At 30.5% G+C, this 24,666-nt stretch overlaps 1 protein-coding gene across 1 annotated transcript in view; it reads right to left on the reverse strand.

Moving 5' to 3' along the window:
- LOC129233412 (BLOC-2 complex member HPS3-like) overlaps positions 1-24,666 on the reverse strand; it is a 47,045-nt gene that overhangs the window by 10,148 nt on the left and 12,231 nt on the right. Inside the window, exons 3-16 of the mRNA XM_054867442.1 lie at positions 22,819-23,156; positions 21,368-21,498; positions 17,111-17,183; positions 16,030-16,199; positions 12,961-13,060; positions 12,756-12,848; positions 10,884-10,980; positions 10,756-10,801; positions 9,390-9,498; positions 8,813-8,887; positions 5,300-5,398; positions 5,146-5,215; positions 5,008-5,045; positions 2,158-2,244 (exon numbers count right to left, since the gene is read on the reverse strand). Coding sequence (XP_054723417.1) covers positions 2,158-2,244; positions 5,008-5,045; positions 5,146-5,215; positions 5,300-5,398; positions 8,813-8,887; positions 9,390-9,498; positions 10,756-10,801; positions 10,884-10,980; positions 12,756-12,848; positions 12,961-13,060; positions 16,030-16,199; positions 17,111-17,183; positions 21,368-21,498; positions 22,819-23,156 — 1,526 coding nt within the window. The remainder of the gene's footprint in view (positions 1-2,157; positions 2,245-5,007; positions 5,046-5,145; positions 5,216-5,299; positions 5,399-8,812; positions 8,888-9,389; positions 9,499-10,755; positions 10,802-10,883; positions 10,981-12,755; positions 12,849-12,960; positions 13,061-16,029; positions 16,200-17,110; positions 17,184-21,367; positions 21,499-22,818; positions 23,157-24,666) is intronic.

Consider the following 24,666-nt stretch of genomic DNA (forward strand, 5'->3'; position numbering starts at 1 on the left):
ATAATTATTGCAAGAATAGCAAGTCATAGTGAAAGAACAGAAGTAATGTAGTTATTTTTATATAACTAATTGGCATATTTATGCAAAACAGATGAAACCATTTGACATCCATTCATAGGGAGCTTTTCTCTAATCAAGAACATAGGTTTTAATGAATGAATACAGCATTTTAGCAATTAAAAAATTTACTTAAGTACCCAAGGTAACTCTATTTCAAATGATTTCAGTACGTAATGAAAAAAAATCTTAGCTTGCTTTTGTATCAAACAACTTTGAAATGCAAGAAAAAAAAAAGCAATTAGTTAATTTCAAAATATATAAATAAGAATACAACTTGGTTATTAAATTAAAGAATCACTTAAATCTGAAGAAAAGAAAATCTTTATAATCTGCGGTGACAACAAATAGTATAACGGCAAAAACCAAATTTTTTTTTAAATTGAAAGTTCAATTTTAGCAATTAAATTAAAAACACGAAGTAATAACTTTTAAGTTTTTATAGTATTAATTCAAAAACCAAAGATTTCTTCTTGAAATCGTGATCACAGTACGCTAATTACTTCGAGACAATGGAATAAAGGCAAAGCAGCTAAGGCATTAATGAAGGCTTCCTCTTTGCCTGTATGTTTATTTTACGCAGCATTGAAAGCGTAAAAGGAAATGTCAAGCTAGGTAAAATAAACAACCTAACAGACACAGAAGCAATCTTAGGAAGTTCATCCTGTGGTTAATAAGTAAGGTTCAATACTTTGACATTGAGGAAAAAAGATGCACAAATATGTGGCAGTGTATAAACGCACCTCATTAATTTTACTTTTTTTTGAACAGATAATTGGTGGAAAATGCGTAGGGAATTAGAGTACTTAATTTTGTAAAGCAAAAAAAAAAAAAAAATAAAAATAAAAAAATAAAAAAAATTTTTTCTTCATAAAATCAATTTTTACTGATTTTTTGTTATTTTTTCAAAATTCCCTGATATTTCCCTGACTTTTCCCTGATTAATAAAGTTCCCTGACTTTTCCCTGATCTCCCTGATCTGTCGCCACCCTGGATAATTTTAGATAATCTGAGAGATTATTTTCAATCTGATGACTAAAGTTTACTTACTTTTGTTTTAACTTATAAGATAAACTTTCCCTCAAAAATAATCATTAATGGCGTATATTTTTGCTTACATCTGTTAAGTGTCAGCTCTCTCTTTAAGAAAGCTATTCATTGTAAGGGAATGCATTTTTTATGTCGCACAAAACATTTACAGTGATCTGTTTTTCAAAAAAATAAAAAAAGTCCTGAGCAGTATTTGCAAAAAAGTAGTTTCACAAATTATGTAAAACATTCCTGGATTTGAACATGAAAAAAAAGCTAAATTTATGCACCACATTGAAAATCTACATTACAGCAGTGGTTATAAATTGTATCCTTTAATAAGCAAAAATCTGATGTTCTTATCAACCAAGGTGGCACCCCCCCCCCCAAAAAATAACAAAGACCCCCCCCCCCCCAAAGAGAGAACCTTCATCCAAAAAAGAAAAATATATCCCTAAAAACAATCCCCCTAAAAATTTCAATGGCACAGTGTGAGCCATGATCTCCCAACTCCAAATGAGGCAGTTAACATAATCAGTCAGTAATTGATCAAGATGATCCTAAAAAATATAAAAGATTTTTTACCAGGACTAAGTGCATCAGCTCTTTTAACTTTACAACTTAAATATTGAATTAACATAATAAAATAAATCCTAAAGACATAATTAATGTACTTGCACTTAGTTGAACAGGTAAATTACTATAGTTACCATAGTTAAGCTATATTGTTTGTCAATGTTATTGCTTATAACTTACAATAGCTTTAATGTGACTCAAATAAATAAATATTGCAATGATGTCAATACTATTTATAACAAAGCAAAATTCATTTTGCTGGTAAGAAGCAATATTGCAATGAAAATAATTTAGAAGCATTCCTCACATAATTTTTGTATTTTTCTTATATCAGTTATTTTAGCAAGAAAGAAAGTGCATTAATTTTAATTTACAGTCAATTTGTTAAACCTCAGGTACTTATAAAAGATCAGCAACATAACTTTTAAGTGATATAATAGATTAGTAGAAATGTTTTTTAAAATGTAATCTTATACAATAATAAAAAATACTTACATTACTTGACAAGGAGCTTGAGGAATTAGATGTAATACAGTTTTTGGATTCCAGTAATCTCTTCAAATATATCTTCACAAGAAGTGTCTAAAAAATAAAGTAAGAAGAAAAGAGTTATGTCACAAAAAGATTACAAAAGTTAGTGTAGAAAACTAGGTGAGTGAAACAATTAGCACAAACATGGGAAAAAATACAAATGTTTAGAAAATCCTTCATTCTGGACCTTCAATAGAACATAAATGGACACATGCAAATAAATAGGTTTAGGTGAAAATTTTAGTTTTCTATCATTTTGGAACACAATAGTTCAGACAATGCCCAAATGATGAAGTTACACAATTTTGGTTTAGCTAAGTAAAAAAATGTCAAGGCTGTTTATAGTTTGAAAAAAAAAATGATAGAGCTTCCAGATCAGGATCAAACAGCTTTGAGAGTTGCTTTGGTTTACATAATCAATGAACATTCATTTGATATTAGTTTTATGCATGAACATTACTAGAATACCTTAGTGCAATTGCTGAAACGAAGATGCCTAAACACGTAGGTGAAATTGAAATAAAGAATGGGAAGTGTGAAAACATTATTAATGTAGGTTAAAGAATAATTTTTTTTGCTTCAACTTAAAAAAAAAAAAAAAACATTGTCTCAAAGTAGCTTTCCACACCATATAGCCTCATTTATTCTAATAGTTAAGGAAAAAATCATAATTTTTTATTCCATCAGAGATAGCAGATATATTTCACTCATTCCAAATGCAGGACTGCCAATTGCTGTGAAAAAAAATGCAGTTTTAAGAATCTAAGACTTGAACTATGATAATGGTTTAAATTAGGAATTCCTCTTAGTCCCATACAAAAACATTTGATTCTTACTCAGTGGAATTTCATGGAAAAATTGGAAAGTTTTAAAGCTCCAGGGAAAACAAAATAGGGAAACTAAAGTGCATTCCTAACAATCAAGTTTTCTTTAAAATATTTTTCATAAATTTCAATGATCTTTTCTGGTGAATATTAAATAGTTGTTATTGAATTTTGCTGTCTTAAACTAAAATCATTCAATAAATTTTCTTAAAATTATTTCTGTAGAATTTTATTACTAATGTGTGTGAAATTTACAATATTTTCCATCTATGAGTGGTATTGACTTTGTTTTTCTTAAGACATTTAATAAACATTGTCATGAAATGTACATACATTTAAAATATTTTTTCCTGCTGAAGCCTTAAAGGTCAAAAAGTTGTGGACTGTTTTGTATATTCGAATAAAAATTGAAAATATTAAAAAATATGTTAAGAGAATTGAGTTTTCTTGCAACACAAAGGATTGTATATTTGCAGAATGTATTTCTCGACATAATGGGGTGGTTTCCTTCAGTCAAAAGTACTACTTTTAGTCATTGAAATGGATAGAATGAGCAAAAAAAATTACATGGACCCAGAAAATAATTTCATTTTCCCAACAGTTTTTTTTAATTAATTTTTTAAAATGTCCGATTTTTCAAACAAGGCATGGTCTTTAAGACATCACAAATGATGCAATTTTGGCGCATCTTTCTACTACGTTTCCACGTTATAATAATCAAGCAGCGAATTTAAATTGCGCTTTACGCTTGCTATAAACCATATTGTTGCCAATACACGTGAGTAAAGATGCGAATTAAATATTTTGTTCTGTGAATGGAAACATTGAATGGCATTTCATCATTTTTGATGTCGCACGACAGAAGTGTAAACAATAAAAGCGCAACTATTAAAGTAATTTTTGAAAATATTAAACTTAAATAAATTTAAAAAAAGGTCATATCCTATGTTTTTAAGCATGCTCTTTCAAAAAAAAAATACTTTTAAAATTTTTGAAACGACCATAATACTATTAAAAAAGAAAAATATAAGTAATAGTAATTCACAAACAGAACTAAAAACTTCAGAGAAAGTACTAAAACATGAACAGACAAAATTTAATGTTTTGACTAAAATGATATATTATTCTTCACTTCTTTAAAATTTGAAGCAAAGGTATTTAGGGAGTCGGACGGGTTGGGAGGGGGGGGGGGTCGGAATTGCAGCACTATAGCACTAACCAGTTTTATGAATAAACTAGTGGTACCCGCACAGCTTCGCCCGTAATAGAAAAATTAAAAGGTCTTTTGGTTCGCCTGTATTTACAAATAATGTATGGTGAATTTTCTCGCCAATTGCTTGTGCCCATGTTACGGTTCCACTTTATGATAATTTCGTAATTTACTCTTCCATCTTATGATATTTTTGTTCTTAAAATTGAAATAGAAAAAGAACCACATCGAATTTTCGAAAAATCGCTTCGAGGTGCACACCCCCATGCTACAAACTAACTTTGTGCCAAATTTCATGAAAATCGGGCAAACGGTCTAGGCGCTATGCGCGTCACAGACATCCGGATATCTAGACATCCGGACATTGAGCTTTATTATTAGTAAAGAAGATAAACAAGACTGCCAGACTAGTGCATTGCAAAATGCTTAAAACAAAAATACAACCCCATACAAACGTTTTAATTTGGACCAATAAAATCAAATTTCTTTCCCAAAATTTTAGCCATGCTTTAAAGGAAAAGAACAAATTTCTATTTTCTTAAAATTTGAAGAAGAGTACTTGCTACATTTGTGAAACAAACAATTCAATCCCAGCACAATTATGTTAAGCAGTTTCTGGCAACTATCTCTCATTGTATTTAGAGATGTGGAATGAACCAGATTACAAAAGTTTGGATAAAAAGGGTTTACACTGCATAACAAATTAAAGGATATAGTAATAGCAAATTTAAGGAATGTTTTAATATTTTTCAATCATATATAAGAAAAACAACTACATACCAATACAGAAGAGCCAACATCAGGCATATTTTTTTTGTCTGCAAATAAATAAATAAAACAAAAATTAAAATGTCATGAATCAATGCACTAATAAAAAAGCGACTATAGTTACGCATCACACTTAGCATTGCATGTTACCACTTAAAACTGCTTCCAAGAATTCCTTCAGGAGGGGAACTTTATGAAGCTCAACATTTGGAGAATCATTCTGCAAAATGAAATACAAAATCAGAAGCAGCATACAAGAGGAATAAAAATATTATCTTGAAAAAAAGAAAGGAAATCAAGTTACTTGCAAAATGTCTAGAATCTCTGGTACTTTTACGGTTTTGTTGTCAACATCATTCAATAGCAGTTCCACAAAAGCATCAGGTCGAACACACTTAACAAACTTCAAAAAAAAAAAACCTCTATAAACTTATAATCAAACATGTAATTATAAAGAGCAATTTTCCAATCACCCTCACCACTTGCAGTCTTCCACCCCCTCCCCCGATGATTAAATGTATTCTTAGAAATTTAGTTTCATTATTACAAAAATACAGTAACTATACTGAATAAGCTGTTTGGAGTTGTAGATCATTTTTAAGAAGCAATGAAAGTACAGGTTGATTTTGAGCAACTGTTCCAAATAAAGGGTTAATTTATCCAGTTATGTGTTTTAACTTTTGAAATAACTTCAGTGGAAAATTTGAATGCATAAAACCACCAAACATGCAGCAGTTTATATCTTCAGTATTCTGGTATGCCATTAATTCAAAAAAATTTTTTTTCGATGAATCACAGTAATTTATTAGACATTACAGTAGTGTTCTAGCTGGGGAGAGGGGAACATTGTTGCTTGAAATATTTGGTTTCTTGTCATAAAAATAATGCAAATGTAATGTAAATTGTTTTCAAACCACCTTTTTCTTTTGGTGAATCTCCCCAAACCACAAGAGTAGTTCCCAAACATTTTTTTTTTTTTTTTTTGAATTACAGCACTGCTAGTAAGTTATTTCACTATACAAATTTAAAGTTATATGAATAAGCTTACTGTAAGAGTTCAAGGTCAGCAAAATAATTTTTGCTATTTTTCATAGCAATTTGAAACTTTAAATTAACAAAATCTCAAAATTGGAATTTTAGGCTTAGTGCCTTTTGCCTACGACATGGGTAGCGTCTGAAGTATACCTTGAGGGGATCTTAACATAATGTTCTAAAACTCCCACATTGTCGAACATTTGGGAGTCTTGTCTATCATCCACACAAACTGGGCTTAACCCTGAACATAAGAAAAAGAATAACTTCTTCTGTCTATGCATAATCTTAAAGTTTCATGCTAGAAAGTAGGGGTTTTAAAAGAAAAGTATGTTCTACAAGTACATTACCTACAATGTTGTGTTCTACACATCTACCCTTACACATGTGGTCAGGGGCGGCAAATAGGGGGAGCAAGAGGGGGCGGTTGCACCCCCAAATATTTTGTGCAAAATATTAAGAAATCGGGAAATTTAATTCACATAACGCACGAATCAGTGATCATATGCAATAATTAAAAAAAAAAAAATCTGCAGACGATCTTTAGTAAAAGTTGATGAAATTCGAGACCTGTCCAGACACGAGCAACCGTTTTTCGCTATTTAGGGTAATAACTTAGAAATTCATGAATCATTTTCAGAACTTCCAGAATAAAAAACAGATGGAGAATAAGTTTGTTTCAACTGAAGAAGAAATTTCCTCATATGGGTTAAATGTCTCATACTTTTAAGTTCAGAGTTAAGATGATGCTTCTGCTTCTAATGTGAAAGGGCAGTGCACAGGTGTGACTGGCCCGATTTTTACAAGAAGTTCCTTGGTATTTTGAGTTCATTGTTGCGATTATATTTAAAATGTACGTTCAGTTAGTGAGTGAACATTGATTCCTTCTGTTAAGAGGCATATTTAAGCAATTCAATACATTGTATACTTTCATGGAAACTTCTTACAAAAGATCCGCTATTTTTGAAAAAAATTCGTGCATCAACAAGTACTTTTGTTGGGTTTACTTTTGTATTTCTTTAACTGAAAGGTACAAAATGGTATTCAAAAGATAAAGCTAGAACTCTTGATTGAGCTCCTATTATAAGAGTTTCTTGTTAATTTGGAATTATTAGACCCATTTAAAAAAATATTTAAAAAAGTGACAAAAATTCACATGATGATGCAAAGTCCTATGTTTGGCTCAATATTTTGTATCAAATAATAGATTCATTCAGTTTCTAATGAAATTAGCACAAGATTTAGTGATAATTCTAAGTTCAATATTATATGTGCAGGTTATTGAACAAGATAAATAAAATATTTCAGTTACATGTAAAAGTTGTTGAACGAAGCAAAAAGAATTGTTTTGTGAAGAGCCAGTGTACTTCAATGATGAAAAATGAAGACTAGAGCACAAATTTTAAACTTGCGTGGTTTTTTTTAAGAGAAAATTTTTAAAGATGCATTTTCTAACATAACTTTGTAGCTTCAATTATTTTTCACCAATTCCAATCAACTCAGCTAACTGTGAAAGATCATTTTCGTGTCTCAGAAGGTTAGAGATTTTTTTTTTTTTTTTTTTTTTGGTGCATGATGGGACAAGCAAGACTTTCATCTTCAGCTGTACTGCCAAGAGCATGCCACTGGACATTGACGGAATATAGTACCAAGATTTCCTTTTTTTTCTGGATTCCAAAAATCGAACATTAAAAATTTACTTTAGAAACGGCAGTATCAAGATCTTTTCCGTTACAGTTTACTATAAAATAAATTAAAAGCGTGGAAATTAAAATTTGAATTTCTTTAATCACCTTACTTAAAAAATTGTACTGGTATTTTATTCCATATTGAGAAAATTCATGTTTAAAAAACTCGACCCCCCAAATGAAATGTTGAAATGCCGCCCCTGCATGTGGTAGATGTATGGAACACAAAAACGGCAACATGGTGTTGTTACAACTAAAATGAAGACTAACTTTGATAAAATAAATAAGATGGTCCATAAATGATTTCACACTTATTTGACCTCCCTTGTCCCTTTGACTCAAAGTGTCACATTACACTTTTCCCCCTCTTCTCTCCTTGTCACATGTCGTGATGTTTTTCATGAGCACATTGTAAATAAAAAATTTGTGTGAACTCATACTTCTTGTTATACTCCCTCCCCCCCCTCTCTCCATTCTCTCAAACTGATAATTTCATGAACCCCCTTCCCCCTCAAAGAAGGACATCATTTCTGGATGACTCCTAATGTCAAATTCAAAGTTCAAAAAAAGGTATACCATTAAATTGTTAATTTATTTAAAAATACTTTAATACCATTTTGAATTTTTAATCACTAAAAATTAGCTATAAGTTCAAAATTAATCGCAAAATCTACAAATGTTTAAATTTGAGAGGTTAGATATATGATGCACTATACTCTTACAATTGGTATAAAAAATTAGCCCTTTAACATGTTTCGCTCTCTTTCTCACAACAACCTAGTTTAAAGTTTTATAATTTGAGTGATTGCTGAATACACCTAATGGCTTCCAATCTTGCAGATGAGAGTAGGGGCTAGCTGCTCGACTTTTTCAATAATACTTAAAGAAACAATAACTCGAATATTCAAAGTCTCCAAAATAAACGTAGAAGGATACAAAAATTAGAATTGTATAAGTTTAGAGCAAGATAACACTCAAGCAAGATAAAAAAGAATATACACAAAAGAAAAAGCATAAATTGTCATATGAATATGAATATAATTATACTTAGAAAAAGTCAAATTATCCAAGTAAAGAGAATACATGTGACGACTTACTTTCCCAAATACAGATAAAGTTTTTCCATTCCACAGCTTAGAATGCACATTAGTCAACACAGTCACCAAATCAGCCTGTCAAAAATTAGAATGTTCATACAAACAATTTTGTACAATGCTCGTACATTACAGTATTGAGTCTGCGAATGTCTTTCTAATTTTTATTCACAATTAATTTGAGTGATCCAAGAGTGGGTCATTGGGCTCATCACCCACTTCCTCCCCTTAAAGCTTAGCATAAAACTGCATTTTGGGAATCTTAATTTCAAGGAATAATTGGGAAAGAGTCCCATACCTCCCTAGTTGTGCTTGAATAGTACACTTATGATCCCTCTTTTCATTTGTACGTCAATAATGGTTCCTCTAAAACCAGACGCTGATCCCTTTATTTAAATGTTACTCTTTATATCATATATTCTTATACATTGTTACACGAGCAAGTAATTTCTTAAAAGGCTTGAATGAAAAATGACAAAATGCTTCATGTTTATTGTTTTTTGAAAAGAAATGAATAAAAATCAAAATTCAAAACTTTTGTTTGACAATATTTGTTTAGTTTTAGTTTGAAAACACTTACCTTTGACAACGAAAGAAGCATATTTTCAGCAGCATCAGTACTCCCCTTCAAAATCAGCATGTATACCAAAGCTGTTGTATCTGCTGCACTGCTAATTGGACTTAAAGGACTAAAAAGATAATCAAACTCACTCGCATTCACTATTTGAATAACATTACTTTTATGACAAAATTTAGAGAATCACAATGTAACGATTACCAAAGATTATCTTTGCTCCAACTGCAGAATTGAAGAAGATTACATAGATAAAGAGCAAATTTACATGGAAAATTGTACACACATATTTCAGAGTTACAATTTTTTTTTCTTCAATTACTGCAAGGGAAAACAAGTTTGGTCAAAAACTAAATGAGCCTACTTTCTTGTAAACCAACATAAACTAGTCTATATTTAAGTCAGGGCCATAACAAGACTTTTTTTTTTTCAGGGAAGGTTTTACCAACACATTTCTTGTGAAATTTATATAATCTTTAAAATTTGATTTTATTTGTATATTCTATTGGATTTGGTTACAATAGGTTATTTAAATGGGGAATGCTACTTTAAGGGTAGCAATATGATCAAATATAAAAGGTGGCGTGCCTATTAAATGAAAAAAAAAGAAGCATACATTACATATATCTTCACCCCTGTTAATTATTTGGTGTGTTTTTAATAACTTTTAAAATAGATGAAACCTGCCAACAGCTACTGGAAAAAAATTTAGTAGGTGATTGAGACAGACAGCAATATTACTTTTTCATTGTTATTTAGAGGAAAATGGAAACTTTTGACTATCTATCCAAGTACAATTAAATGCAAGTAAATTAACACTGCATACACAATCGAGTGAAATGCTCAAAATAAAGGAATCTCCCAGAAAAACCAGTAGAGTTGGCAGGTATGCAGATGCATGTACTTATGTACATGCATTCAAAGTAATGCTTCTTATATTCATATTTTTTAACACTTAAAAAATGTGTAAAATACTGAATTTGGCACTTTTAAATTAAAAGAATTTTGATGTTTTTGTTACTGTCAGGTATTTAAAATCTCAAGGAATTGTATTGTATTGTTTTGTAAGGAATGATGTTCACAATAACTATAACGAAAAAAATTACTACAAGAAAAATAAATAAGAGTTTGTACAATTCATCAATAATAATAATTTAATTTTTTAAAAGAAATTGAAAAAAAAAATAATAAATAAAGAATAAAACAACAATAATAAGTTTTAAAGCAAAAACAAAAATATAATGAAAAGCATATTTTGGAATATTTTTTAAAATTTTCCAAGGAGTTTGAACCCTAAAAACCCATCCCTTGAATATGGCCACGATTTAAGTACACAATATTAAAGCATAGAAAAGGATAACACTATACATACTGCCGTTTACTTGTTAATCTTCTTTTTAAAATCAAAATTGCTTTGTCTAAAAGAAAAAAAGGCACTTAACTACATATTCGAAACAAAAGATTCAAAAAGGAAGGAAAAAATGTAGAAAAAATATATACCAATTTTATATCCAGAGAAATTTGAGCACAAGATTATTTTCCACAGCATCTCAGGAGATTCTTCTGAGTAAGATAACAGGATTCCATCTGCAAGAGCCTAGAAAAAAATGGAAGCATTAAACAAAGTTTGTAAAATGCTTATGATAAGTAATCTGCTAAGAAAATCTCATTAATATCCAAGCTAAGTAAATTTGAATAAAAATGTACAGGCATCCCTCCTATAACACGGTTAATTTGTCGTGCAGTATCGAAACCGTGTTGTATGAGAAATTTTTTTATAAATTTTTTTTACTCATTTTTTAACCTAATTAATCATGTACATATCATAAATCATGTCAATGCATACCGTGTTATATCGAAACAATGTTCAGTGCTACGTTGAAACTGTGTTATACGAGACCTTAAAATAATGTACATCAAGGAATGTGTACCATGTTATATCGAAACCGAATCCTACGGTGCAAATTTTAGAATAGCTGAAATTTCGGCTCAATAGAACATACAAATGAAAACTTGCAACCAGAACATACAAAGACCCACTCATTTAAAAATAAGAGTTGTTATATAAGATAAACTTAATTATTTTACATACCGCAAATTAAAACTGCTATGCACAACAAGAAATTTTTTTATCCACTTTTATTTCTGTACTAAGAACAAAACGAATTCCATAAAAAAAAATCTGATCTTTTCTGTAGCAATAAAGTTTGTCCTAGCAACAACAACAAAACAAAATTTAAAATAAAATAAAAAGAATCATTCCATTTATTTTATTTCATACTTTGTTTTGACTACATTTTTTATTTATTGTTTGCCACAATTAGCTTATGTTTAATCCTAATCTTATTTTCTTAAAATGCATTGGAAACAAAATAATATTCACTTTTTTGCTTTTAGAACACTGATGATTAAAATCAAGTATGTATTTAAAAGTTAAAAGTTAGTGTTATGCGGGGAAACCAAACTTTTGAGCCCAAGACAGACAATTTTTCGTAAAAGTATCATAAAAACAAAGCAAAAACTTATTACAATTGTTATCATACATTTTTCAACAGTATATTGAACAAAAATTGATTTCTTTCTTTTAAAATTCATGTTACATCAAAGCCGTGTAGTTATGAATTAAAGTTTTGTACCGTGTAATATAAAAACTGTGTTATAATAACTGCAAATTTGGTACTGCGTAATATTGAAACCATGTTGTAGAAGTACTGTGTTATACGAGGGAGGCCTGTACTTATAAACTATGCAAATAAGCAAAATATGCTTTCGGATGTAAATAGTTTTATTTGGTAAAATTTGCCTTAAAGTGGTATTTTAAAATATATAAAGTACTGCAAATAACAAAACTACAAGATTTGCAATAAATTGCATGCTTTTCAAATGCTATCTTTATTCTTACAGTTTACACCTGTATAGTGTGATACTCAAGGTTGCTGAAAGAAATTCTAGAAGCAAAAAATCAGTATTTTGATACTGTATAAGAGATTATATTGTATTTGTACATGAAACACTGTCATGGAAAGGTAAAACACAGTATTTGTAGAAACGAGGTTTAGAGATATTTAAAGCAACAGGCTTAGGACTCCATACAAACAAATAGGGAAATGATGGAATTTGGCATTTTCTTTGTGTTTTATTTTCAGTGGAAACCAAAAAAGCAAGCTTGTACAATAAAGCTAAGTACAATAGATGACGCAAATACAAAAGAAAAAAAATTAGACACTGCACTTAACGTTCTTACAGCAGTATATACCAAATATAAATTTAACATTGCATTAAATATTTTAATATCAATACATCATTATTAATATACAAAAGCTTTAAAACAGAACATCAACATATTTTTAAGCTGATGAAACCATATAATACCTGGGGCAATGTAAGACTTGCACCGGACTCTTCATCAAATAGAATGGAATTCATATAATGTATCATCGGTTTCAATATTTTGATGTGTTTGTTCTAGACAAAAACATATTACATCAATAAGTTGTGATTAACCATTACTTAAGTATGTATATATTTTCAAAAATTAGCACTCAATTATGCTTTTATGTATTAAGATCATCAATACCTCATGATAGAAATCAAACATTCTCTGCACCACACTTTCAGGACTCAAGCCGGAAAGATGATAATATGGAACTGCAGTAGTCTTATCATAAGAATCTGAGCTGAGGACAAAGACAAATAATTAGAATTAAAATTAACGAAATTATTTATATATTTTTCTCCTCACATGAAGCTGTGATTGTTCAAAATACTATGGAATCCCATTTAACAAACATTTCAAAGTAGAAGCATATTTTTCTTCGGTAGGTGTTTCAGTTAATCTAAACCAGAAGGGAGGAACCTGTGGCCCCCAGGCCACATGCGGCCTCCATGAATTTCTTGTGCTGCCTTTTTAAAAGTTACTTCTTTTAATAATTTAAATTTATGTATGTGCATTTTGACAATTTGAAAATTAATTTAAAAGTTGTTAGGGTGTTTATTTACACTGCTGAAGAAAATGTATTTAAAAAAAAAACTACTTCAGATTAAAACATAATTATTTTTTTATATTTTGATCCTTATTATGAAACTAGAAAATTGCCCATCAAGATAAAATGGGTGAAAATTGCTTAACGAAGCAATTGCCTGTTTGGTGATATTTTCATAGTTGAAATTTTAACCCTAACTCCAGTGAATTAACCCTAAACTTCAGTAGATAGCATTCTTTGTTGACCTCTTTTTTGCTTCTTCATTCTCCTGAAATGAGTCTTACCAGTAAAACAGTTAAATTACCGGATCCAGTTCAGCCTTGCCAAAATAAAGCCTTTCCCTGCATGTCACACATTACCAAACAATAGTATCGAATTATCACGTCGTGGCGCGAGTTTCATTGTTGATGATGTCAGGACATTACTTGATCATTCGCTATTATATATATGAGGATATTTTTTCCCTAATGCTAACACATTTCTATGCGTGAATCTTTTGTAGTTCTGAGGAGATTTAGACAAATTTCAACTTCACACTAGGTAGGGGAGAGGGGTAATGAATAGACCAATTTTTGGTCTTTAATTTTTGCAATTTTTTAAATACTTTTTTTAGCTCAAAATTGCTCCTTAGTTCTTTACTTATTTGGTTACATAAAAAAGTCATAAAACTTGGATTAGAATATGTCTGAACAATAATAGAAAATAAAAACATAGAAATTTGGCCCATTCATTTCTACCCATGGGGCTGAATGGGCCATTGAAGGTAATGAACGGATCACTAAATGAATTCAATGAAAACATGTAGAATTAATCTTTTCAAAAATTATCATGAATAAATACACATAGCAAACAACATATACGCAAGCAAAAATTTTTTTTCTATTTCACTACACTTACTTTTAACTTTATTTATTTTTTTAATAATTAAAATTTTAATTGCTTGTAAAATTTAATATTATTTCTTTAAAATTCAATGGTAAAATCCAATATTCTCATTAACAATGTGCTAATAATAAATAAGAATTATTACCTAAATTTTCAAATAGAGAATTTTTTTTAAATGTTTGATTTAAATATACACCATTCCTCAAAAGCAAACAATAGGACATTTAAAAAAACCCCTATAAAATCAACAAAGCAAAAGCATACTATTCTACTCTAACCTGTGTATTAAATACTGGATGGAATCATTCAAACCTATTCTAACAAGACAGTAATCTAAATCTATGACAGCCAGTTATGCTTCATATTAAAGAGAAAATCAGAAAAAAAGAAAGAAAAACCCTTTTTTTGGTGGCCCATCCATAACCATGATACAGTGGTCCTTTCAGCCCCACCTATACTTCTGGAATTATATTCAGGTATTTTTAATACATGAAGTTCAAATAGTATCAAAATACATCTTAAAATTAGTTTACAGATATGGAAAGAAATGCTGATACATATACCTACAGTGAAATAATAGATTTTCTTTAACTAGTATTTATTTTACTGAAAAGGGAAAAAAATACTTATATATAGATACTGGTATATAGATTCTAGACCATTGTACTCTAGTGGAAAAATGGCTTTTCTCAAATAATTGAAAAGTGCATGACTTTAGTAGAACAAACAGCTCTATCGATTAGTGGCATCAAAAATAATTTTATGCGAATACTTTTTCATATTTTGTTAGTGGTCCATTCATCCCCATGGCTCATTCATTACCACTCTCCCCTACTAGTACAGCCAAAATTAATCTTCAATCATATTTCAAACTGCCATATTAGAATTGGTAATACGTGCTGAAAAGAAAAGGTTCTGGGTGATTGAGCCTCAACCCATAGAGAGCTTCTTTCATAGAAGCCATTTTCAGTTTTCAATGTTAGTGTCACTTTAGGGGCGAGTACAGGGGGGAGGTAGGAGAAGGGACACCCGTTGGTTCGGGTCCGAGCCTGAATGGGGCCCCAGGGGTGAAATATATGTAGGAAAATAGGAGTAAACAATATTTAAGGGGCCAGTAAAAGTCAGTTGTGACGAGTCTCAAAATATCTGAGCATGGCACCTGCGTTACTTGCATGTCTTTTTAGCTACTATTGTATCAATAGGGGATAAAACATAATGAAATAAGGATCAAAATTGAAAAAGAATGAAACAAAAACCTTTAATCGGGTTTTAAATGACTTATTAGTGCACAACTTTTTTAACACCATGTACATTCTTCACTGAAAACTTAATCTCTTGTTGTGACAATAAAAAGAAATAAAAACTTGTCCCAAATCAAAATATTTTAGCAAGCCAGCTAGTTTGAGTAGCATATCTTTGCGCAATGAAAACAATATTGCATCTGTTAGCTGGTTACGGAACTTAGCAAAGTGCCAAATAGCATGATTTTTAAAAACAGGCAAAGATGTCCCACATGGCAAAATTGTCTCGGTTGATGCCGTTGATGGTGACCAAGGTATACAACACTTTAAATTTTTTTTATGCTCATTGCATCCAAACATTAAACCTAAAGACACAACTGAATTTGCATGGTAAACAATAATAACACTAACGTAAGATTTGTGTTTTATCATGAGAATTTCTATTGATGTTTTAACTAACTCTAATCCACAGAGCAATTTAATGTAGTTTAAACCCAGAATAAATATATTAATACATTACAAGTTGAGGATACTTACCAGCAAAAATAATCTGCTAATAATAAACAAGATTTCCTGTAAAGAGATTCAATCTCTTTCGTCTTAGTTTTGTGCATAAAAATTTCAATTCTTAAAATCATATGTGCTTCACTAAGCAAATGGTAGTAAGTTGCTGGACTTGAAGATTTATTACTTTCCGCAACTTCTAGCTGAAAATGAATAAATGTTAAAACCAACCATTTACAGCACTTAATAAAATTTTACTAAAATAAATAATTCACAATGAAAGTTTTTCAAAAAATATCAATTGATTCTATGAATATAAAATGACTACAAATTATCTGAATATTGTGAAGTTGGGAACCTTTTCACAAATTTAGCGTTTTATACTTGCTCTTACTAACACATAATCAGAAAAGGGGAGAAAAAACGATTATTGAATTAATTCTATGAGCGTTTTGGTAAAACAAAGCAGTAAAAAGGAAGAAATGCTTTTTTAAAGCCTAAGTTCGGGAGGAAAATATTTATATACATATGGCATCCATATAAAAATTGCATTTTTCTCCCACTCCATAGAGGCATTAATTGTAATGAGCAAAATGTCCATTTCATACACTTATTTTAAAAATGTGTAAGACAGTAAAACATTAAATATGTTAGAAACGAAACTTTCTGAATTTAGTTCATAATTATTATTTTAAGTAATACCTTGTATTTTTTAAAAGATACATATGCACTACTGTCTGTTATTTAGATCAGTGGCACATAGCTTTTGCATAGAACATTGTTGCTATAGAAGATAAGATTAAAAAGGGCATTAATTTTGAAAACATGAATTTTTCAAACAGTCTCATCAAATATTTTGCAAGAAAAATATCTCTTTCTACTACAGTTCCAATTTCTCTCAAAGGGTTCGTCGCACTCTGGAACACATGTATGCACTTTTCACTGCAAATGTGTGCTATAGATTTTGTAATAAATCATTATAAATCAGCAAACATGATACAACTCAAACAGACCTTTAAAGTGAGAATGATTGCTTTGTATAAGAATGAATGTTGAAAAAGAGGGAAAAAAAATATTACACAAATAATAATAATAATAATGAGTAAATATTTACCAAATCACTAAAAACTTGCACAACAGAAGGTTTCCTGAGTGAGTACAAAGTAGAAGAATTTGCATTTTCAACGCTAAAAAGGAACAATTTTAAATATAAATAAATGTAAGTGATATCATTTATTTTATCTTTTTGTATGTATTTATTCAAAACAAATGCTTGACAGCTAAAACTATGACATTTAAAAATAATTTTTAAAATACAGCATCACCCTGATTTAATAATTGGCAAGGGACTGGAAAAAGGTATTGTTGAATCAAGGATATTGTTAAATTGAGGAGCATAGACATTCAATGCAGTCAAATCCAGACCAGTGAAATGTATCATTAAATTGAGAAAATCGTCAAATTGAAGTTATACTGTAATGCTGAACTTAGTGAAGCTTAATGTGACCAGCCATTTGAGGTCCACTATTTAATTTAGCTGAATCATCGCTTTGATAAGCACTTACAATAAAAGCAGATAGCATGAGAAAATATTTTGTTCTCAGTGGTTATTCTATTTTTTCTCAAGCAAAACAGTGGCACCAAATAAAAACGGATAACTTCTAAAGTAATTGGTCTAAGATAGAGGAGCTAAGGCAAAGTGATGTGTTTTGCTTTGGTAAATTAAAGAAAGAGAAATTCCCACTTTGTAATCAATGCCCCATGAAACCATATATACAAATAAAGGAAAAGGAACATTTTCAAATATTTTATAAGTAGCAGTTTACTTTTTTTAAATGACAATTAATGTTTTTAGTCTTTTCAATTTAAAATAAGAAGAGAAAATATATTTTTTGCTTTTCAGTACACATTTTAATCAAAGCCAAGGGGCTGCACAATATTTTTGGTGACATCCAGGCCAGGAGGGGATTAGATTGCCCCTTAGATTTGATTATCATTATTATTATTATTATTTTTTTTTTGTTTTGTTTCCCGCCAAAATTGATATTGAGTTTACACCATTTACCCACGTGAAAATTCAAAATGATGATCCTGATGACATCTATTTGTAATGAGAGCGTAGTTCCAAGTTGAAACAACTTCCAGAAACTTTTTGATATTATTACCGTGCACATAAAAGACTGTAATGGTAATCATCATGAAAACCTTTTTTTTCCCCCATTAAGATTTACAATCATACAGGGTCTGTATAAAAAGTAATGAGATTCATTTTTTCCTGATGCGACTGTGCCTCTCAAGTGCGCAAAAACTGATTAGCTCGGTGGTGGGGGTTACTGTTGGGACTCACTCCGGGTTGCAGTTGCCTGTGAGTCTTTGTTCAGACAGCATCGTCATTACAGTGGACCTCTGTTGCAAACATCTGTTCCAGCTCCAAAATGCATATAACATTTGAGCAGCATTACCTGATTAAGTTTTGTGCGGGATTTGGTAAATCGGCCTCAGAGATAATTGTCTGTTGAAGGCGCATGTGTTTCTGTGGCACAAGTGTTTCAAAGGTGGCCGGGAGAGCGTCGAGGATGAATCTCAAACAGGCTATCCGTCAACCAGCAGAACGTACGTCGTACGCAAATGTGGAACGTGGGGGTGTTGTGCTAAATTTGGACTGCTGGTTAAGTGTGAGATCGATAGCAGATGAAGTTGGATTTGATAAAATGACAGTTAACAGCATCATCGCTGAAGACTTGAGAAATGCTAGAAACACCTGATTCATTCTCGAAGACTTCCTGGTCAATAATGGTATCTCTATGCTACCCCAGCCCGCCTACAGCCACTATTTAGCTCCAGTTGACTTCTTTCTATTCCCGAAGATGGAATCATCACTAAAAGGGCATCACCATGGAGCTCTGGAGGTCATGAAGGCGCTGGTACAAGACTTTTAAAGGATTTTCTGGAAGCAGACTACAAAGCAGCCTCCAAAGCTTACAAGACTTGCTGGGATAAGTGTGTGCTAGGCCAAGGGTCTTATTTTAAAGAATTTTAACTGTGAGTATTAATATCTGTTATAAATTCTTAAAACACAGATCAGTCTCATAACTTTTTATGCAGACCTTGTACTTTAAAATGGTACACGTGTTGAGGCCTAATTTCATAAATCTTTAGTAAACAGTTTACAATATCTATTTTATACATCAACTTTAATATCTATTAGGCCACTCTTTTATATGGTGTGCTTTTAATTGAGCTTTATGTTATTTCCTTTTATTTTATGATCAACATTTTGTAAAACTGGACAATATAAGCAACAGCAACTGCTTTTTTCATTTCAACTATTTTGTTTCAGTTGTATATTCATCTGAAACATAATCCCTGATAGTTTAGGAGTTCATTTCTTTTTTGGTAAATTTGTTTTTTAGTATGAAAATACAGAAGAAATATGAAGATTCATTTATTAATTCTTACATGAAATAAATATTTGTTCACAGACTGACATACAGTGACTCCCAAAAGTGTTCGTACACTTTGAAATTTTTTAGTAAAACCAAAATAACTCAAAACTGAATTCGAATATAAAGTCCAATATTTTTTCAAATCATTCCTATGTCATTCTAAATATAATCCATTGGTTTTTTTTAAACTATTGACGGATCTTCTTTTTGAAATGGGTCAGAAAATGAAGAGACAGAGAAATAACATGCCACAAAAGTCATCGTACACTCAAATATTTTCGAATAAATTCATGATTAAAATTATCATATGCCGTTTTATTAATATTTTTGCATTGTGTTGACCGTTATAAGTCATTTGGCTTTAATTTTTTGTTTATTTATTCCTTAATATATTGCTTATTACTGTAAAATGGCTGGTATTCGTAAAAAACCGCAAACGCCATTCAAAATTTGAATTTTTTTCCCACAGTAGTGGTAAATTGGTTTGAAATGTCTCGAAATTAGTTAATTTATTTGTTTGTATCGTAAAGTGCTTGATAAAATGCTTTCAAGAAAGGAATGGGACCGAAAACAAGGTAAGAAAAGGTCAACCGGCAAAGTTGACAAAATGTGATTGTAGATTTAAAGTTAAAAAATTTATGAAAAATACACATTTGAGCACTGTAAAATTTTCTGCAGAGTTAAATGAAACATTTTGCATTTAATTTTCACCTAAAATTGTTCGCCAAGTTCTTTGATTAGCTGGATTAAATGGGACCTCTTCCCGCAGAAATTTTCTTGGTCGTAGCGAAAAACAGCTTACGCTTTTCGTCCCAAAATCAATGATAAATAAGCTAAAAACAGTTTAGAATCATGTCTTACTTACAGATAAAAATTAATTCAACATTTTTGGTTAAATTGTTGTATAACTGTAAGTAGAAGAAAAAATTTGGAACTTAATCTTAAGAACTTAGTTGGATCAGTTAATCAGGACGGTGAAGGTGTTTTAGTATGAGGGTGCATATCAGCATCAGGGCTTGGTAGTTTGTAATTTTTTGATGAAATAATGAATCATGCTGTTCCTTTAAATATTTTAAAAACCAATTTTGAACTTTTAGCCAAAAATTTGGTTATTGGAAACAACTTTGTTTTTTATCAAACTAACGATAAGAAGCACACGGTTTCCAACGTTTGCGTCTAGTGCCTCGAAAATTGTCCTAAAGTTTAGAAAATACTCCCTCAATCTCCAGATTGTAACTTAATGTAACGTATTTAGAGATATCTGGAGGCTACATTACGAAAATAGGGCTTTAAAACGAAAATAGAGCTAGAAATAGTAATACTGGAAGTGTAGTAGAACACTTACTCAGAAATTACGCTAAAAAAAGAAAGAAAAAGAATGAAATCTTTTCCCAGACGTTTAAAACGAGTTATTAATACTGCATGATATTCTACTAATTAATAACTTAATCAAAAGTTAGATTATTCAGTAATATATAGACATTTTATAAAGTGTACGAAGACTTTTGTGAGATAAAATTTCCGGCACTTTTCGGTTTTTGATTTAAAAAAAATTAAGTTTTAATATTTTTTAAAAACTTTTCAGGCAGTTTTGTTAAAAATTGGTCATAGATCTTAAAATTAAATACCTATTCCAAAATATTAATTCTAACCAATGATTTGGGGCCTATTTCGTTGAAAGTCGTAGGTGTACGAAGACTTTTGGGAGCCACTGTAGTTAATGAAAGAATTTATTTCAGTTAGTATTCTATTCGTGTTTTAAACATAAAATTTTCATCAAAATAATCACCACTGAACAAAGAGGTTAGAAAGTCCCTTGAATCATTTTTTGGCTTTAAGTACTGGAAGCAATTTAAACAGTTCAAGTTATGAATTAAAATATTTAACTCGTATGATAAGCTTAAATCATAGAAGTTCACGCTTACACATTGTTAGCAACGGAATCCTCCAAGGAAGATATAAGGATCAAATGATTTTCGGACATTGACAAATGATCAACTCCTAAAAAGGGACGTAAACCCAAAAGACACACTGTTTCATCAAAACTCGGTAATATCTGAAAAAATAAAAGCAAGTTTGAAAACCTTAAAATGATATTGCAAGTGAATTTTAAAAATTCAAAGAAAAGTTTTGAAGAAAGAAATATGGTTAAAATATGTGCACAATTCTGGCAATGATGAAGTTAGCAGATTGTTTAATACAATGTTTTGAAAATCATATTCATAACATAATATGTTTCTGAACACAAGAGCATGTTTAAGGAGTGGGCTGAGAAGGAGCCGTGCCCTCCCTGAAATACTTTTGAAACTACTCACTAGGAAAAAGAATTTTATAAATTTTATACCTTGAAACTTAAATTTGTAAAGTTCTCAGAATATTTTGCTTGGGCACAATTTAGGCATAGGCACATGGGGCATGGGTCAAAGGCTCCAAATCTGAAGCTAAAGTTAAAAAAAATTTTATGTTGCACTGTAGCAAGACATAAATATTAGATCTAGTAAAAAATGTCCATTATTTCATAAGCTTCAAAAGTTAAATGATTCAAGTGAAGCAAAATGTTTACTAAAGGTGATACTTAAGCCAATGTTTTTAACAAGGTTACTAGGAAAATTATTATCAATAAGCTTGTTTTTAAGCAGTGAAATTTAATGATTGAAAGCTATGACTGTTACAAATTCCTTTAAATCCGATAGCTTGAGAAACAGTAATAACAATAAAAGCTCTTTAACTAAGGTATTAAGAAAAATCTTGAAGGCTTTTCACACTGAATTGGAATTCATGCCTTTTATCATAAATTGTAGTATGATAATAGGAATCAATTTCAATATTAATATCCAAAAAATAAAAACAAACTGATTAAAACGAGTCTTTTTTTAGTATTAAGGAGTAGTGGTTTTCTTACTAAGTTCAAAAACAGTTTCAAAAACTAATACATAATAAGTCAATCAATGTTTCTGCAACAAAGAGGCGTATAAACATGATTTTCAATAGAAAACTTTCTTTCATAGTGTAACAAAAAAGGGTTTGCTAATCTAGGCTTGCTAATTAGCTCCCATTGCAATACAGTTAATTTGTAAGAAACATAAATTACCATTTTTGAAAAAAAAAAAAAAAAAATCATTGAAGATATAAAATTTGAAAGGATTAAGAAAAAGTTCCTCATTAAAAATGAGGGAATCATTAACAGTTATGGTTTAGCAACAGTAAGAAACAGTTCATTACCTGGAATATTGCTAAAAAGGTTTCTAAAAAATTAACATCAAACATATTAAGTAGGTTTATCCCTTCAATACTGTTATCAATGATCTCAAACCCTTTTTTTTTTTTTTTTGGCTTAATATGCTTTACAGTTTTACTTTATAATAAAGCTACTTACATTTTTTACACCATCTAGCTTTTCCACCTGGCTTAAAACAGAGTGTGGAAGATGAACAGTATAAGTCTCCAGCCCAGTATCAGTCAATGCATGCAGCAATGAAGATTCAATTGCAATTCCTTTCAACATTGAGGTATAGACATATGAGCTAACAAATTGTGTTCTATTTGTGATGTCATATAAAAAACCTTCCTGAGGGGTTGAAAAAAAGCAGCCAATAGTTCTGACAGAAGAGGAAGATACAGGCAGAAGACCTAGCCATGGATTGGAAAATGAAGACTTTTCAGACTGTGAAGCAGCCATATTTAAAGGATCAGCAAAGTTATCTGGAGATGTTTCTAAAAAATATATTTATGAAAATCATTGCTAAGATAGAAAAAGCATTAATATACATGTATCACACAAACAAAAATCATGATTAGCGGCCAACACTTACCACATGGCGAATTAAAAAAAAATGATGTGGACTCCCCATAATGTCCTTGTATGACTATCGAATATTTGATGTTTTTTTGATAACTCAAAAAAATGGGCATGTGTATTCATGTACGCACATTAGAAGTAATATTTCTTAAATGTATAATTTTACAGACTCATTCCCACACACATAAAATCATGGTAAACATAGAGACTGGAACTTCAAATAAGTCCAGAATCAAAAATTGTGCAAAAATTACATGGAGCATGCACGAAGAAAAATAATATAATAGTGCAATTAAGTAATCAAAAGAACACTTTAACTTCCTTCCAGGCAAGTGCGGTGGCCCGCCCAAGCAGATGTAGTATCCAAATGTCTTCATATTATTACTTATACTTTACAATATGCTTGTAGTATATCTGTGTTCTCTAAGTAAAGCGTATTAATTCTACTGTCATGTTAAATGGAACATTTTTTATGCAGCCGAAACAAATATGTATTGCACAAAACTTTAATTTGAAACTACTTTAGAAACGCATGTTAACAACATGTTAAGACAAGGCCGTATCCAGAAATTTTTTCGGGAGGGGCCCGGATTAGCACATTGCCCTAACACACACACACACATATAGTATATATAGACACACCAAACGCATAAAAATGTTAACATAGAAGACTTTTTGTCTCGATTTTTAATGATTCCACTGTTTGGACTGTTATTATTTTAATTTCTTATTATTTTTCTTATTCACATTGTAGTGGTAAGGATAACAGGAGAGTGTCCCTTTAAGTCGGATGTAGAACATCCATAATTTCAGTGGGTCCGGGGGTTGTTCCCCCGAGAAATTTTTGAAAAAAAAATCTGTATTTTGAGGCCTTATATTAGGTAATTGAGACTACAAAAATATGAAAAAAAAATAGGCAAACAAAGTCTTTTAAAAGTTATACATTCTTTTGCAAATCAAGATCAAACAAAATAAAAATTGCTTGCATGACAAATCATGGAACTTAATGGACAGAGAGGAAAAACGAGAGAGGAGAAAAGAGAAGCACCCAGCCATCTGCTCATATCGCTTTTAGTGAAGTTTGTTTTTGATCACTCCCCTACCCCCATTTTTTTTTCATTAAATGCCCTACAGTACGAAAATTGTACAAAACAGTTTAAAAGAAATGGTGTAGACATTCAAAAAATAAGAATGGAAGAGTAATATTCTGGCCATTTGGACAATTCATACTTTATTTTCTTGATAAGATACAAAATTGAAGAACTTTTCAAGGAATTTCAAAAACTTAAAATAATTTTCCAAGACTCTCGAACAGTTGAAATTATTTGAAGCTCTTTATTTACAATTTTCAGAAGTTGATTGAACAGTCTTACAAAATGATTATAACTCTGTTGGACACACCCGTTTTAAGTTAAAAATAAATGC

This window comes from Uloborus diversus, unplaced genomic scaffold, assembly GCF_026930045.1.
Source record: "Uloborus diversus isolate 005 unplaced genomic scaffold, Udiv.v.3.1 scaffold_393, whole genome shotgun sequence".
NCBI classification, from domain to species: Eukaryota; Metazoa; Arthropoda; class Arachnida; order Araneae; family Uloboridae; genus Uloborus; species Uloborus diversus.